Source organism: Lynx canadensis, chromosome B3, assembly GCF_007474595.2.
Source record: "Lynx canadensis isolate LIC74 chromosome B3, mLynCan4.pri.v2, whole genome shotgun sequence".
Taxonomy (NCBI): Eukaryota; Metazoa; Chordata; class Mammalia; order Carnivora; family Felidae; genus Lynx; species Lynx canadensis.
The window spans coordinates 32,196,549-32,214,530 of record NC_044308.2 but is presented as its reverse complement, the minus strand read 5'-3'; the positions used below and the strand labels follow the sequence as shown (position 1 = coordinate 32,214,530).

The following is a 17,982-nucleotide window of genomic DNA, read 5'->3' as shown; positions in this document are numbered from 1 at the left end:
TGTCTCCCTCTCTCTCTGCCCCTTCCCTGCTTGCTCTCTCTCTCAAAAATAATAAACATTAAAAAAAAAAAAGTTAAAAAGAAAAAAAGCCTTGACATGAGATGTTCCTTTACAGAGAATAGTCTTCCCATCAATCTTAGCCTACTTTTGCATCAGTCTCGGCTCACATCACTTCTTCCTACCCCCCAATCTAAGTGACATCCCCTCCATGATATTATCTCTAATACTACAATGTCATTCTTCACAAGCATTCACCACAACATGTAATTATATGTTTATGCAATTGTTTGATGAATGTCTAGTTTCCCAACAGACCAAGTTCTATGTGGACAGGCACTGTTTATTTTGTGAACAGATCTACACCCAGCTCATGGCCTCGCTGGAATATAGCAGGGGGATGAATAAATAAACGAGTAAATGATGGAGTGAATGTAAATTCAGAATGCATAGCTGTGCAGAGATCCCAACCAAGGTAAGTAGAGGGACAAGGAGGACTGTAGGAAGTGTGTATGGCCAGAACAGCACTTCCTCTGAATTCACAAGGTGATCCTTAACAAGCTGTCTTGCCCCTAATGACCAACTTCACACCAGCTCAGCACACTATGGCCTACACACACCCCCAAACATATGCAGAAAGACTGGTGTGTAATTACCGAAAACAGAGAAATCCACATCTGATAACCATTATACAGATCCTGCTCTTTTACTCAGTGGTTAAAACAGAGAACTTGCAATGGTCAAAGCTCCACTGCACTAGTTAATGCCTGAGAAAAACTCAGAGAAACCTTGACCACTGAGTGGCCGAACATATTTATCCACCTTACTGTTCAATCGCAAAAAAGAAATATGGGTTACTAGACCACGGATGAGGAGAGACACACAGTCTATCCCCAGGACTGTCTCAGCATACCCATGGCAACCTAATATTCTAAGAGGAACTGCCAAGAGTCTTCTAAACCTCATACAAGTGGCTCTTCTTAAACCAATATCCTCCCAACTGGAAAACAGACACAAGTCAGCTGCTCTTAGCAAATGTTCCAGAGTTTGGAGAAAGAGCAGCAGCTATATCTTCAGAGCTCAGACTGACTCTAAGTTCCTTGAAAAGACTTAGAAAGATGACTCCCAAGCTTGAGCCCATGGGCTCAAAATCTCCCTACAACATTCCTGTCAACTAGCTACTGGGAAACAACGCAAATGGAAAACGTCCCCTACAGCTGAGCAGGAGCAGGGTCTGAGACTGGCTCCATGGCTGACCAAACTAACAGGTGGCTCAAGGGCTCATCAGCTGTTTTTTTTTTTTTTTTTTTTTCCTCACAAAATGTGGGAGAACACAGATTCCTTGAAAAACGGACAATGCAGAACACTCCTGGAGAGCTTCAAATAAACTAAGAGGAAGAAGATAAAAGAGGAAGAGGAGGAGGAGGAGGAGGAGGAAGGGGAAGAAGGGGAGGAGGAGCAAGGGGGAGGAGGAGGAGCAAGGAGGAGAAGGAGGAGTAAGGGGAGGAGAGGGAGGAGAGGGAGGAGGAGCAGGAGGAGCAGGAGGAGCAGGAGGAGCAGCATTTTATAAAGTCAGGCTCAAATTTATAGTTACAGTTCAAATCTATATGGGTGACATAGTACAAGACCCATGTCTGGTACCTTGAAAGAGTTGTTAAAAAATACAAACTTGTAAAACTAAGAAACAGACCAGGAATATATATATGCCTTTCATTCCACCAAACACTTCTATTTGATTAACGTTTTCCAAACTATGAGAATACAGCTGAGGCTATATTTCCAATTTAATATGAGAAGAAACTACAGTCGAGACAGATTAGCTTGCCACTAAAATGGCAGGGGGAAAAAAATGACCTAGATTCTAGAAAGTCAGAAGACCTGGAACCAACCCTTGCTTCTGTAATTTACTAGATAGAGTATTTGGCCTGGAAAACAGTCATTACTCTTGGAGTTTTAGCTTCCTCACTTGAGAAAAGGAGGAAGATCCAGAAATTAACGTGGGTCAATAAATAAGGGATATGAAAAGATCTCAATTTTGCAAAATACTGCAGAATGTCCTTGCTACTACTGGGTACACAAGTCTTCCTGATCTCACTCCAGTGCACTCTTTCTTCTCACTGCATAATCCTGCCAAACAGGATTAGCCGATCCTTTTTGGGATTAGGTTTTAAACACAAACTATTCTGAAAGGTGAGGTGCCATGTGTTCTAGATATTACAAAAAAGCACCAAATGTTTGGGTGCCAGGTTAACTTCAGCCAGCAAATATCCCCCCTTTCATCAAAGGATGTTTACAGGCTACTAAACTTATTCCAGATCACTAAAGAGCCCTATATCCACCGGTCTTGATCTGGTTATGGTCATATTAATCACTCCTAAAAGGTAACTCACTAGGAATTCTATCCAATGGCGAAAGATCACTTACGGTGTTCTTGCTCTAAGAGTCCTAAATCAGATTTCAATCTGATTCCTCAAAGCACTGAATTAAGTCAAGGGACCTGCATTCAAGTTCTGACTTTCCTACTGACTAGCATGGTTACCCTGAGCAAATCACACCTTATGCCCTCCGTTTCTCTATTATCATAATGAGAGGAACACCTAGAGCTCTCAAGCCTAGCTATTCATTGGACTCCGTCGGAAATCTTTAATAGGTTCCTGGGCCTCACCCGACACACTGGATTAGACTCTCCAGAGAAGGACCATATATATCTTATGTGTCTCCTATGTAACATAATTATGGATTATGAATGTCCATAGTAAGTTCACTGCTTCCTCCCATCTTCCTAGGAGCTGTTAGTCCCTCTCACCTGTATTCCATGTTGCTGGCATTCTTGCGAGTGGCAGTCAGCTCTACCCCATTCTTTGTCCAGTAGCTGTATGTAAGGGTGTGAGAGCTGGAAGTGAGGTTACACTGCAGAGTGACAGGAAGAACAGGGCTGTCTCGAAGAATGACCTCTTCACTGGTGACAATCCGTGGCTCTGTAATAAGAGTGCACAGTGATAGGGAGCCACAGCCTTCTGTTCTCTGTAGCCCTGGCCTGAGAATTGGATGGGGTAGGATGGGGAGACTAGAAGAAGAGGGAGGGCAGACAGGACCACATGAGGAATTTCACTTTACCAGTTTGGAGGAAGTCAAGAAAGGAAAAACAATGATTATAAGCAAATGACCACTAGCGCAGACAACAGCCTGAAGACCAGTTGGCCTAGACGTGAAAAGAATGGGAGTATTATGGGTACTTATACTGGCAACGATCCACTTACACTTTTAACACCACGGTTTTATGATATAAGAACCACCAACCAATTCAGCTTCAATTAGAAAACCAGGCTCCACCTTGCAGTTCTGAAGACAAAGGCAGTATCATTTATATAACTAATAAACTCCCTATGGAGTCACTAGGCCTTGGAACAGTAATTTCTATAATTAGATAATACATGTATGGCTTTTCCCACATTTAATTCTGATAAACCTATGGCAAATCAGCCATGGCCATTAATTATGCAGAAAAAGTGTAGATCCTTAAAAGCAAATTTCCTGCCAGAAGTCTATTGTATTTTCCAAAATATGCCACGGGAAAATTCTTAAGGAATCATCACAGTTCTTCTCTCCAGCCCATATTTATTCCCAAAACAAAACCTTTTCAGAATTCCTGTTTAAAACACATTCCACTGTGGAGATAATATAACTAGAATGCAGTATGTGTTGGTATCATGGGCTGTAAACATTTTAGAGCTGAGAGGCCCTTAGAGTTCACTAAACCCCACTCTTGAAGAGCTAGAGACAGAAAATGGCTTGTGCAAGGCCATAATTATTGTTAGTGGCAAAGCTGGGCCTAGAACACACATCTGACTGAATTCTCTACCTCTGCCTCCCTTTCCCGGCCCCAAATCCCCCCCCACACTTTCCACCCTACAGCAAGTTACATACTTCATCTTCTGGTTCTATCCTGGGCTTAGATAACCTGGGGTCATTAGTTTAGAATCTACAAAAATAACCTATTTGACCCAAATATTAGAACACATTGAGCAGAAATTCTGTAAGGCACACTCTGTCATTCCTGGAAGGTTCATCCTTAAAGCCCTTTGAATTCCACCACTATATGAAAGTCAAGATGTTTGTTTGCTGTCTTTTTGTTGTTGTTACTTATCTCTAATCTTTTCCCACACTTAAACATTTTCAGGTAAAGTCTAAACTTTTCCCATCCACCATTAGAGGTACTTCTTCCTCTTTTATCCTTTTTCCACTTTTTCTCAGAAATTCTTGACTAGCTTCCCATTTCCCTGCCCCTGGCAACTCTGTAGCAGCAACCTAACACCATTTTACGCAGTATAGTGCTGACTCTTAACTCTTGAGGACAGAACTCTCTCCCTTCACTGGAACTAAACCTTGTTCACTGTGCAGGGAGGAGGATAGTATGGAGCAGTCATGGGACACTTGAAAAACATAATGCCCAAGGACCTCCTAATCAATGCAACATTTCTGACTGTAGACTCGTATTAAAGAACACTGTGGCAAATAAAGCAAATCCTCAAGTTTCTTCAATTAAATTGCCTCTCACTATTTTCTGACTCTGGCAAAAGGATAATGGTCATCTTCCATTCAGCACTGATCCTTACTGGTGACATCAAACAGGGTCTCTATGTACAGATAATGGAGGCATAGCAGCCACTAAGACAGAAGCAGATGCATGTAAACACGTTAGCGCAGTGGTGTCCCATGGTTTCCAAAACACACTGGACAGAAGCCAAATCCCTGGGCCTTTAAGTCGAGCAGAACGGCTGCAAACCCTGCAACGGAAGGCGCACACACACCATCAGCAGAAAGCACCACAATTCCAAGAAAAATCAAAACCAAGCAAAAACAAAAACAAAAAAAAAAAAAAAAAAAAAAGAGAGAGAACCAGTACTCCACAGAAATTAAAAATATAAAGGCAACATTAAAACCCAAACACACTTTTAGGTTTTTACTAAATTTTTATTATCCAATTTTATTTCCTGTCCCATTTGGGACTCTCCTTCTGGTTCTTCTTCTCAGACTGCACTGAGAAAGGGTAAACTCTGAGAATGAGGCCAAGAGCTTCTAGATGTTTAAACACAAGGAGGCCAAAATAAATGCTACTCTTACCTGTGACGATGCAAATGCCCACTGCAGCTCAGGGAGATTAAGAAGTTGATGAGAGCAACCTGGTAGACTTTCTGCCAAGAATTCTTGGAAGGCAAAGGAAAGCACTTTTCCCCTTAAGTGTTAAAGATCCAGGAGAGAGTCGGCTGGGAGCAAGTGGATAATTTAAATAGGTTTAAATATGATTCTGCACCATAGGAAGGTTGTGGGGTGTGGTACCTCCCTCCAATGATCGCTGTATATGGAAACCAGTGCTAACCCAAGCTCCTTGGCCATGGTGCCACATCTGCATTCTGCACCAGGATGAAGGTGGAGCTTTTGTTTCTGTGGCCCAGCAATGCCCATGAAAGTCCAAGAGAGATGAACATTTAGGAGAAGCCCCAAAATTTTTGCCTGCCACTGACTCCTACAGAGAAGCAGTGGATGGGAGACCCCTACCCTCACCGTCACACATGTGTAGAACATGCTATGGCCAGGGAGATACCCTAAAAACTGGGCATATTTCTCATCCTGTCTTATTTTAGTTCTGGGGGGAAATACTGTCAAGGAGTCATTTTAGAAGACTTCAACCTCCTCCTGGAGGCAAATGTCCTTGGGATGCTAAGATCATAAAATCCAATTAGAGTGAATTCAGGGTGTTTTTTAAAAGTAGCATCAGCAGCTTGGCTCTCTAAAACAGTTAACTAGAATTAACTGATTGATGGGGAAGTCTGGGATGAGACTGAACCAGAGTTTGGTTCAACCACATGCAGACACTTCTAAGTTAGGAAGTTTATTTCCAAGTAAACTGGAGAAATGTTATGTATTCTCAGGATTGGTAGTAAGTACCCCCAAAGACTCATCTTCTTCTAGCCCCAAGACATGACCTCTTAACTATGAGTCTACTTGAGTCAAGCTCCTGGAAGTACAAATACCAAATGCCCAGCCCAGTCCATGCCTACAAACTTCTGCAGGTCTTTGTGGCCATTTGGGTAATTCTGGTTTTATAAGGAAAGGAGCAGGGGGGCAGGAGAAGGAAGCGTGCAAGGGAAAAATTGTTAAATAAAAGGAAAATCGCTGGGTTAATATTCCCCATTTTCACATAGACAAGGTTTTCTTTTCCCCTTTCCAGAAGCAGGTTCTCTGATTGAACAGTGCCAGCTGCAGCAGCCTCTCCTACCTCTTCCCGAAGGCCTCTTCTCTCCATAAGCATCTTCTAAGGAACTATGAAGGACAGACAACTAACTTGCTATCTTCCATATTAAGTACATAGATATTCAGGGCCCATATCCTATTAATCCCTGTGTTACTACCAAATTCCTCATGAATGTGTTCTTACTATTTTTACTTACTCTTTCTAAATCAATCAGTTCTTTAAGCCAGAACTGGCTACAGGTCTGAGTTCTTAAAAGAGAAGGTGAAAACTCCAGAGGATCATTCCATTAAGTAGAGTATGCTCCCTCAATTACAATCAGGTCAGATGTGGGGCTAGAACTCTTCCTGGCCAGGAGCACTGGCTCTGTGGTGGCTTTTCCCTCCCTCTCCTTGCCTCTATGCAAGTAGCAAGACACTTGCTAGAAAGGGAGGTGGCCACAAAAGTCCCTGTGTCTAATGTCTTACTTATACCTGACACAACAGATGAAGAGAAGAATTCTAAGCCAGCCGCTTAGCTTTCCCTCATCACTCGGTTGGACGTTAGTTTCTTCTTTTTTCAAAACACAAGAAAAGGCCAGTGTGAATGGCTTCCAAACTATTTCTAGGGTTGCCAGCTTCTGGGAAGAGGAGCACTGTGCCAACAGTCAGTCATCAGAGTCAAACTATCTGTGAACAGGAAGCAGATGCAACTCTGACTCTGAAACAGCATGATGGGGTTTAAAAAAAAAATACTTTGCAGCTTGTGTCACCTGGTGCCTAACAGCAAGACACATGGAGGAAATCTCAGACTACTGCTTTTAAAAGAACAGGAGACTGGATGGGCAGAACCAGTAAGGAGTGTGCTGCTGTAGTGCAGGGCTGTTATCAGAGAAGCACGTGCCACTGTTTTAGAAAAGAAAAAGAGCTGGAACTATGGAAATATCCAAGCTTACATGCCACCCAACAACCAAAACACACCATCACACCGCACCTATGGCGACATTCCCATCACAGAACAGGATGACACCAAGTCACAGTGAGGGAAGAAGCTGGGCAGACACAAACTTAAAATCATAGAGGTGAAGGCAGCTATTCAGAGAGCTTCAAACAGATGAACAGAAGAAATAAAAAGTAGTTAGACTGGGGAGAGAAACAAAAATAAAAAGGCACCAGAGAATAAATCAGCAAAAGGATAGCAGGAAACCTACTACAAAATTAAAGGGGAGGGAAAGAAACAATTCAACACTACTACCCTGGTTTAACTGCCTGGTCTTGTGAGTTTTAGGTGGTTTTCTGAGCCTCCCCAGTTCTCCCTCCCCACCTCTTCCCAATGCAGATGATTTTGGACAGGCACGGATTTCCCCAAATTCTTTGTTCCTGAGGAGAAAGACACAGAGAAGGGTTGGGGGATGAGGGAGGTAGAAAGGACGGCAAAGAAAAAAAAAGTTGCCACAGATGTTTTTATACACTACAACCAGAAGGGTCGTGGGTTTGAAAAAACGAAGACAAGGGGTGGGGTGAGCGATCATACTGGGGAAGAGGGAAAGGAAGCAGAAGGGAAGGGTCATTGGGCCACCTCTAATGACTACAGTACTACTACTGTAGGGTGCTGGACTCACTCTGAAGGACGCTTATGGTGGCCTGGGCTCGAATCCATGTTATGGAGGGGTTTTGCCTCAAGTCATTCCTCTTGGGGTCGTTGCTGGCCCTGCACTCGTAAGTCCCAGAGTCCTCCAAGGTGAGCCGGGTTATTCTCAGCACACTCACGCCGTTTGACCCGTAGGCGGTGTTTACGGTGACACGGCGCTTCCGAGCACCGTCCCACAGCTGTCTGAAAGACTCTGCCCGGTTGACTTCTGCGTACCACCACTGGATCTCTGGCGTGGGGCTCCCGACCACGTCACAGTACAGCTCAAAGGCGTCCCCAGTGAGCTTAGTTTCTGACATGGGCGACTTGACAAACCCAGCTAGAGGGAGGGGGAGCAGGAATGCAGTGACAGGCCAAGCAGAAAAAAAAGAATCAACAGGTGTTAATAGTAATTTAAAGAAAAGAAAAAAGCAAATGAGTTGCAAAGAACAAAAAGGATTCATTTTTAAACTATAAAGATATAAAGAGACAGTAAATAGCATTTCATACAAGCTTTTAGAAGAAGAACCACCCTGGGAAGCTTATGAAGCAAAGGCAGGCTAATTACAAGCTGGGGCAGCCCAGGTGCTAGCCAGGCAGAAGCAAGCCCACTGGAAAGCATTTTAGCAATGGGCCCAGTTGGTAGGAATGAGAAAGCCTCAGGTCTCAGGGAAGAGTATCTTTCCTTAGAGCACAAACCATTACCTTTTCAAATTCAGGCAAGTGATGAAAGATAAACGCAAGTGGCAGTAGTTCTATATGCCAAGTCAGGATCTCTCTTTTGGATGGGGGAATACTTTGTCCGAGATGCAATGTCTTTTGTGGGCCTCAACAAGAAATATTAACTGACCTAATGACACCTTCTCTTGGGAATCAGGGTCCAAATTTCAACTGAAAAGGTAGCATAATTCTCTCTCATACAGGATTCCATCCTGAGTTCAGCACAGACTTCCCCCACATCCTATTCTTCCCTGGGCCTGTGGCAAACAAACAACCCAGCAGTCTGTGATTAGGTAGCCTCTACCCGAATGCAGACATTCAGGCACAGGTAAATAAGACAGTCTGTACACTTCAGAGTGAGAATTACGATGGGTGTCAGCTCAGGAGTGGAACCAACAGTAGCATCAACCCAACTCATTGCCAATTGAGAGACTATACCTTCCACAATTCTGAGTTCATACAACTAGAAAACTCTCCCGAAAAGTGAGTCTTCAAAATAACTATGGTACTTGACAGTCTCTGTCTACATAGTTCAGTAGCCTAGCCCCCAGAGTCCAGCTCATAAAGAATAAGAAATGTATAATGATGAATTAAATTAAATTCTATGGTGAAGGCTAGGCCTCAACATCATTGCCAGGCATTTCCCAGGAACTAAAGTTGATGCCTATTTCCACTTGTCCAGAATTTGCTTTAGGTTACACTCCCATAAGACAAGGTGGCAATGGCAGAGACAGAGTAGAAAACCCAAGCTTATTTGAAGAACTTGGAGTGGGGTCCATAGTAAATTAAATCACAGTGCAAGCATACTCTCTCTCACCCATTTACTCCACCCAGGGTCCAGCAGCATTTCTACCATTTCAGGCAGGATTCTAGGATACAGGGCAAGAAGCTACAAGAGGTACTCTCAGTGGCTGGGCAATTTCTCCTGGGACCAAGCTGGTCCCTCTGCAGGGAGTGGGGGGGGGGGGGATCTACCCACATCAGATTAAATACATTTCAGAGGGAAAGTATGAATTATATGGAACAGTTTTCCTACAGTCCAGAAGCCAAGGACATAATGGAGCTGCCTGAAAATGGAGGTTGCTAAGTGGAAAATTTTCTGTTTATATCCATAGAAGTATTTGCCTTTGTAGATAAACTCCACCTTATGGACCTCAGAACCCTAAGAGAAGTACTATACTTATTCAAGTAGAGGTCAAGACCTCCAAATTCATACTAGCCTTTCAATTCATAAAACATACAAAATGTGGGGAGGACAGGAATCCAGTAACTAACAGCCTTAGACTAAATGTTCTACCTTGCAAATACTATTCTAAACTACCTATTCAAATTGTGTCAGTTCCTTGTAAGGAACTATCTACCAGAGGCTCCAAGAAGCCAAAAAGATGTCATTGTCAGATGCAAAGGAAGTTTCGGAATTTGAGAAAGGAAACACCAACCCCCAGCAATGAAAACCTGAGCCCACTTCCAGGTAAAGTGGTAATAAAGGACTAATGTCTTAATCTCAAAACCTGCCACCTGCCAACCTGTCAAAGTCGATGCCAACTAATATAGAAGGCTAGCTAAAAGAAGCTGGTTCCATTCATTTTACTATTGGTTTAACCACCATGGAAAACTGATTATCAGTAAACCCCTAGGGAGCAGTAAAGAGGAGTACTCTATTTTAATCACACTCTCGATCATTAAGTGGAAATTACGAGTGCTCTTATTCTCACATTCTCTGTGAACTGGGAGAGTTTATGCCCTCTCAAACACTGATTATGCACAAATCATCCTCGACTTAGCGATGGTGTTACATCCTAATAAACCCATTGTAAGTTGAAATTTTAAGTCAAAAATGCATTTAATACACCTAACCTATTGAACATCATAGCATAGCTTAGCCTAGCCTACCTTAAACATGCTCAGAACACCTACATAAGCCTACAGTTGAGCAAAACCATATAACACAAGCCTGCCTACTTTATAAGAAAGTGTCGAATATCTAACATAATTTGTTGAATGTTGTACTGAGAATGAAAAACAGAATGGCTGTATGGGTCCAGAACAGTTTTAAGTTTATCGGTTGTTTACCCTCATGGTAGCATGGCTGTCTGGGAGCTACAGCTTGCTGCCACTGCCCAGCACTGTGATGGAGAAATGTACAGATCACTGCCTAGGAAAAGATCAAAATTCAAAATATGGTGTCTACTGAATACATTATCATTTTTGCACCATCATAAAATTGAAAAACTTTAAATTGAACCACAGTAAGTCAGGGACCATCAACTTGATTATGCTCTAGAAATCTGTTAGTGGGTTTTTGTATTTTTTTTTCCCCTTCTGAAATGCGGGCTGACATTTAAACCTCTTTATCAATCTAGTGACCATGCTAATGTGAAGGGAATGCCTGCAAGTACGTAAAGAACCCCAAGAACCCATCCAATCCCAATGTAATCTCAAATCCCAACACCACACAATTCAAAGGTAGCCAAGAAACAGCCTGAACACAATTTTCATTGCACAGAATCAACCAAGTCTTTCAACCTGACACCACCACCCTTGGGCAAGAGTCACTTCCTAAGGAGGAAAGAATGCTGATCTGATTTAGTTAAATTTTCTATCTGAATACAGGAAAATGGAAGTAAAAAATAAATGTTCTTTGAATTAGTAAATGTTATGATGTATATTTAAAAAAAACTTATCTAAAAACAAGATTTAAAATCCCTTAAAACACTAACAACAGACATCTATTTACGTATTCTTTGAAAGCTATTATTATTAGACATGTACATCAACAGGTAACACTTCCTAAGTATGTGTTTGTTATGTGTTGGACAATGTGGTAAGCACTTTATATTATCTCATTTAATCCTACAACAGCCCTATAAGATAGGTGCTATTAGAATGCCCTTAAAGTTGGAAACTAAGGCCCAAAAAAGTTAAGTACTTTGCCCAGAGTCACAAGCTAATAGTGCAAAAGTCTGATCTGGAATCCAGGTGTGTCCAAAGACAAAGCACAGCCTCCTAACACTTTCCACAACTGCAGTCAATGTCCCTTATTACAACAGAAAAAGTTTTCTGTAGCTATTTAAAAGTTAAACATATTTTGTGTCACCGCTTAAATATAACTAATTAATAATTTCTGACTACAAAAAGCAAGGACGTGTCCACTGGAATGTGCAGGACACTATGATCACTAACTCCTTCAAATTATAATCCTAGTAAAGAATGAACATAGTGAAACACAGGATCAGAGTTTCCCAAGCAACTGGGGGGGAGGGGGGGGGAAGGCATGTGTGTGTTGTGGGGATTGTGGTGAGAAAATAAAAGAAAAGATGGTTCCAGAGGCAAGATCCACCCCCCCCCCCCCCGCCCAGTTCTAATGATTTCATCACCCTGCTCCTGAGAAGGCTGGCTTCATAGGAGGGAAGACATTAGATGTGGCGCCTGGGTGGCTCAGTAGGTTAAGCATCCAACTTCGGCTCAGGTCATGATCTCATACTTCATGAGTTTGAGCCCCACATCAGGCTCTGTGCTGACATCTCAGAGCCTGGAGCCTGCTTTGGATTCTATGTCTCCCTCTCTCTCTGCCCCTCCCCAATTGCACTCTGCCTCTCTCTCAAAAACAAATAAACATTTAAAAAAATTTAAAAGACATTAGATGCATTTCTCTGGTATTGTGGTCAGTGGGCAAATTAACAAAGGGCAGCACCTGAAATTTTTATAAAACTTAACAGTTTACAAAGTGCTTCCACATATATCACATCTCATTTCATTCACATAGTTTGACAAGGTTCATAGATGGGACAAGCACAGAGACAGGTTCATGACTTGCCCAAGATTGCCTGGGTAGCTAATCCTGAATGGAGATGGGATCAGAACACAGGTCTTCAGCTCTTAGACTATGGTTCTTTCCATTAAACTGTAGTGCCTCTAAACAAACCCAAGCACAGGATTCTTGATAGCTCAACATGCATCAAAAATCATGAAAACACATCTATTTCTCCTCCTAGCAGCAAGGAAAAGAAAAAACAAAAAAACAAAAACCATCTTTACACAGTATCGTGAAATCACAATTAGCAAAGGAAAGTTATTAGCCACCATCTACCTCATTATCCATCCAAAATTAGCTCCAATTCAGAAGAGAACTAGCTTGCAGCAGCAGCAGCAGCAGCAGCAGCAACAGGAGGAGGCGGCAGACAGCTCAGACCCTGACTCACTGCCCTGCCTTTCATTATCAAGGGCTTTCAATCAAGTATCTGCTCTCAACGTAAGAGCCCACAACTGCCTAAAGTTGGGAGGCCAATAGAAGCATCTGTTTGATCTCCAGCTCAAAGCCCATCCAGTATTTTGGGAAAAGCCTGAATTTCAGAAAAACAACTTCCTACCCCTTCCCCACCATCATCTCTATCCAATGTAATACGTAACTGGGCTCAGACCTCAAACAGGTTTGAGAAAGTACTAATAAAATACATTAAGTTCAACAATGATAAAGAGGGAAGCTGAAAGGTGGTCACTGGTTTGGGGGAAGGGAGGGACTAGAAGCTGGGGATGGAGGCAAGCAGCAAGCACAGTATAAAAAATAAGAGACAGTAAAACCGGGAAAAGCGTAATGTAAAATTGCATAACTAGGGATGGGGGATGGGAGGCGAAGATGACAGCTGGGGCTAGCAGCCGGAGAAAAGGAGGAGCTCTCTGGCAGGAAAAACTGGATGTGTAGATATGTAGCAGCGGGTGAGAAGAAAAAGGGAACACAGAAGAGCAAGTTGAGCCCAATCCCAAGAAAACTGCTTTTATATATGCCCTAAGGAAGCAAAAAAACTAGCCTAGCCCCACACAAGAGAGACCATCACTGACTTTTACAGCTAAAATTCTTACTTACCTCCAGGGCAACTGCTGAACAGGTAAGGAGACTAACTTCCCTCCCTCTCTCTCAGGTGACCATTGCCTGCTTTTATCACCTTTAATTTACTTTTTAAACAGCTGTTCCCTTCAAGCCCCAGTTTACTAATTCCCTGTGGGTGGCTCAGTGGGTTAAGCTCAGGTCAGGATCTCATGGTCCGTGGGTTGGAGGCGTGCATCAGGCTCTGTGCTGACAGCTCAGAGCCTGGAGCCTGCTTCAGAATCTGAGTCTCCCTGTGTCTGTCTGTCTGTCTCTCTCTCTCTGCCCCTTCCCTGCTCATGCTCTGTCTCTGTCTCAAAAATAAACAAATCTTTTTAAAAATATTTAAATAAAGAGAAAGTGACAGCCAAGGACAAAAAAGCATTTCTCTCCCTCCCGCCCACCACCCCAAGCACACTATAATATGTACCTCAAAAAGAAGAAAGACTGAGCAAGACAAGCTGATCTCTAACTGTGGTTATATGCACAGTATTTCAAATCTGCTTAAATGACCGTGAACAGCTGTAAGGCTGTATACACAGGCTGTACACATCTCACCTATCCTCACTGTTAACTTAAGAATTATTATCACTATTCCTTAACAAAAAAGGCAGTTCATAAATCCATAGGCACTTATTCTGTGTGTGACCATAAAGGGTAAGGCAGGCTTGAGGCCCTGGGAGTGAATGAAAACAGGATAACCTCATTTTTTGCAGCAGGAAGGAAGTATCTGCGTCTGATCTCATGGATTAGTCTGATCTGTCGGTAGAGAAGGCAGCAATTACAAAGCTTTCACAGCTATCTCTACCAAGCAAACATGACAAAGGTTTAGGGTTGTCACCATCACTAATTTCTAAACCATGGCCCACCCTTTATTCAGAAAGTATACCTCCAAAAGGCTAAAGAAATCTGCTCAGCATTTTAGCCAGCCTTCTGCTTTGAAGAAACAGGGATATCTAGTTCAAAGGAGACTATCTAGTTTGGTGATTAAAAGCAGCAAACTCTAAAACCAGATTGCCTGGAGGTGCAATCACTAACTATATGACCTCAGGCAAGTGACCTAACCTCTCCAAACTTCTCCCTAATCTGTAGAAAGAGACTAATAATAGTAGCAACCTGACAGTGTTGTTGCAAGGATTAAATGAAATAACACAGTTTACAACAGTGCTTGGCACACAGAAAGTACTCAATACTGTTAGCTAGTATTATATGTCTCCACAGAAATAATGCTGAACAGGCCACATGCAATAGCCTTCAGCACTGCTCCACAACAGCGGAGAAACGTTACATCCAAAATGAGTTGTTGTTGTTGTTGTTCTTCTTCTTCTTTTTAATTTTTTATTTATTGAGAGAAAGAGAGAGAGAGAGAGAGAGAGAGAGAGAGAGAGAGAGAGAGCGCGCGCGCGAGCGTGCACAGACCCTGACTTGGGCCAATCCCACGAACCATGAGATCATGACCTGAGCTGAAATCAACAGTCAACACTAAACCAATTGAGCCACCCAGGTGCCCCTCAAAATGAGTTCTAACTGAGAACGAACTTCTTCAAGAAATAAAAATTAACCTTTAAAATTAGAACCAGAATGGAAATACTGATTGCAGGAGGCAATGAAAAAGGAGGGAATTCTTCATCCCTTCCTACTCTTAGAGCAAACTAGAATAGGGAGAGTCATAACAGCAGTGCAGACTCCAGCAATTTGCAAATTTCCTAGAGTTATAAACCATTAAATCTGTGATATTATGAACAATGTAGGAAGTCCAAGGGTAATGACAATAAAAAGAGGCAGTATAAGATTCTCCTTAAAAAAAAAAAGTAAAGACTAAACCTACCAAGTATAAATCAAACTGTTTAGTAATGATATATGGAAAGATACTGAACACTGGTCAGGCCAAACTGTAAATTCACAAAATGTAAGATTAAATGGTAGTTATGGGATTTTGGACCATGTCAGATTAAGCTTAATCTCAGTGTAAGAGTGTCAGCTTTTGAGCCCATACCTCCACACCTTAAATTCTCTTAACGCTGAGCAGTTTCTTCAAACAGAAATGCTGCCACCTTCTTTATAGGGTAGTTGTGAAAGTCATGTAGTTCATATGGAAGAGCCTTGTAAACTGTAAAACTCTATCCAAATGCTATTGTAGGACAGTAAAGGGATAAGCATCTGATATGACTGATCTTCAACAAGGAATTTCATTCAGTCCTACTGTCAATTCCCACTGACAAGCTAAAAAAAAAGCATGATCTACCTAGATTCCTGGATCTAAAAATCAGTGACCCCCTCCCCCCCCCAAAAAAAAGAGGTTCTAAGTATGTTAAAAGGCATGGGTTTCTCTCATCCCAGAAAATACACTGAAACAAAATTCTGCCATTAATACAGGGGTGTCCCAGACACCAGATTAGACATCTGTGTCTGAACTGTACTGCTACTGAACGAGGTCAGATAAAGGTCTATGAAGCTGAGAGAGCTGCTCACCTTATAGGGAAATGAGGCATGGTTTACATCTGGGTTGGATTCTTCAATTTCTTCAATTTTAATCTCCTCATCTGAAAACTGGGGATAATAATCCCTACCTTCTTCATAAAGTCATGGCAAAATTCACATAAACAACGGTCTGTAAAATTACTTTGTAACCTATATGGCTATAAATATAATAACACAGATGGTCATTTTATGCAAGCATTTTAGTCTGTAATAAAGGATGACTTAAACCAGTCTTGGGTGTTCTAAGACTCACCCATGGGGGACAGATGTTATCTACTCCTATGGTTTTTCTTAATTTTTCAATTTTCCAAAAGAATAAAAGCATTGAAAACCCACAGAATTTAAACATGTTCAAGTAGAAAATGACATTAAATAAGGTAGGGTTGCCAGCAATTAATGATAAAATTTAAAATTCTGGTCCCTTCTTGCATTTCTTCACGGATACTAGCCTATGACCATGAATATCCTCAAAAGGGGCTCTAGCAGATTCAAAGCTCTGCTTATATGTTACTTATTAGAAAATCCTAGCCACTTAAGTCTTTTACAGACCTCAAATAAAGAGCTTCATTATTGAAGACACTCCTTGAGACTAACGTTTAGTCCTCAGTCCAAGAAGGAAACAGGCATTTTAATCTTGAACAAAGAGAGGCTAAGTATAACTGATCAGGTCCCATTTGTCTGTGATAGCAAAAGGTTTTTAAAAACTAAGGGTGCATCCAAGGAAGAAACATCATAGCCACAAACTGCTGTCAAGCTAGTCTTTTTAGGAAACTTTAGGAAATCTACTTTACTCCACAAATAGTACTCAAGCTGCTAGTACACAAAGGGAAAAAAGCTAGTTTCGCTAGCCATTAAAAACCAAGGCTATCTCATCCAAAGAAAATAGACAAATGCACATAAATCAGCTGTATGTCAAAGGGCGATCTTACTGAAAGGTCTGATTTCAAACTGTGAAACCCTTATATATTTAAGTAAATGCTCATAAAAGTTCTCTTATTCCAATAGATTGTCAAAAATAGCTATGCCCACCCCCCTCAAAAAACAGCTATGGACCAATCTAGAACTATACCCAAATGGAACTTTGAGGTCAAAAACAATTTCTTCTGTGGTGGAGAGAACAGTTACAGAGCATTTTAAGAAAGTATGCCTCAGTTGACCCTCCAGTGAGGATTTATTAAAGGCAAAATGAAAACAATATGCTAGAAAGGTTGAATATTCCAGTTAAATAAGTGATTCTCAAAAGCCATGGGTAATTACTAATGAAAAGCTAACCTCCACCAATTACTTTTTCTGTGAAATTTACTTGCCTATAAATTCACTATAACTTTTAAAAAAAAATTTTTTTTTTCAACGTTTATTTATTTTTGGGACAGAGAGAGACAGAGCATGAACGGGGGAGGGGCAGAGAGAGAGGGAGACACAGAATCAGAAACAGGCTCCAGGCTCTGAGCCATCAGCCCAGAGTCTGACGCGGGGCTCGAACTCACGGACCGCGAGATCGTGACCTGGCTGAAGTCGGACGCTTAACCGACTGCGCCACCCAGGCGCCCCTCACTATAACTTTTAATATCAAACTCACTTTCTGTCCCTGTCAACATCCAACAATCAGGATGTAAATGTTAAACATAATACAATTCATCTCATTCTTTCATCATCATATATCCCCCATAAGAATGACAAAGGACATAAGCAGTGCAAGCTGATATTCTGGATATAATCTAGAAGAGATTTTATCTGAAAGAGGTAGAAAACCGGCTTTCTTTTAAACAGCCATTCCCAGAAACCAGAGTCAAATACTTTGCACATAGGGAAATTTAATCTTTGAATCACATCCCAGAATGTTAGGTAATATAGTCCCAGTCTTCTTTTCTGATGAGTTATTTCCAAAGCATAAATAGCATATAGTGGAAACCACACTGGAAACTTTGTTATTATATGTCTAAAGCAAAACTTTTCTTAGATGGCAGAATCCTAGAGCAGCTATTCTTAAACCTTATTATGTATCAGAATTATCTGTTAAAACACAGACTGCTATGCCCCATACCAAGATTCTGAGTCA

General features: G+C 41.7%; 1 protein-coding gene across 2 annotated transcripts in view; it reads right to left on the bottom strand.

Annotated features, from left to right (window-relative positions):
• Positions 1 to 17,982, bottom strand: part of NPTN (neuroplastin) — a 72,955-nt gene that overhangs the window by 27,813 nt on the left and 27,160 nt on the right. For both annotated transcript variants that reach the window (XM_030317753.1, XM_030317752.1), the window contains exons 2-3: positions 7,851 to 8,198; positions 2,804 to 2,975 (exon numbers count right to left, since the gene is read on the bottom strand). In XM_030317753.1, the coding sequence (XP_030173613.1) occupies positions 2,804 to 2,975; positions 7,851 to 8,198 (520 nt within the window). The remainder of the gene's footprint in view (positions 1 to 2,803; positions 2,976 to 7,850; positions 8,199 to 17,982) is intronic.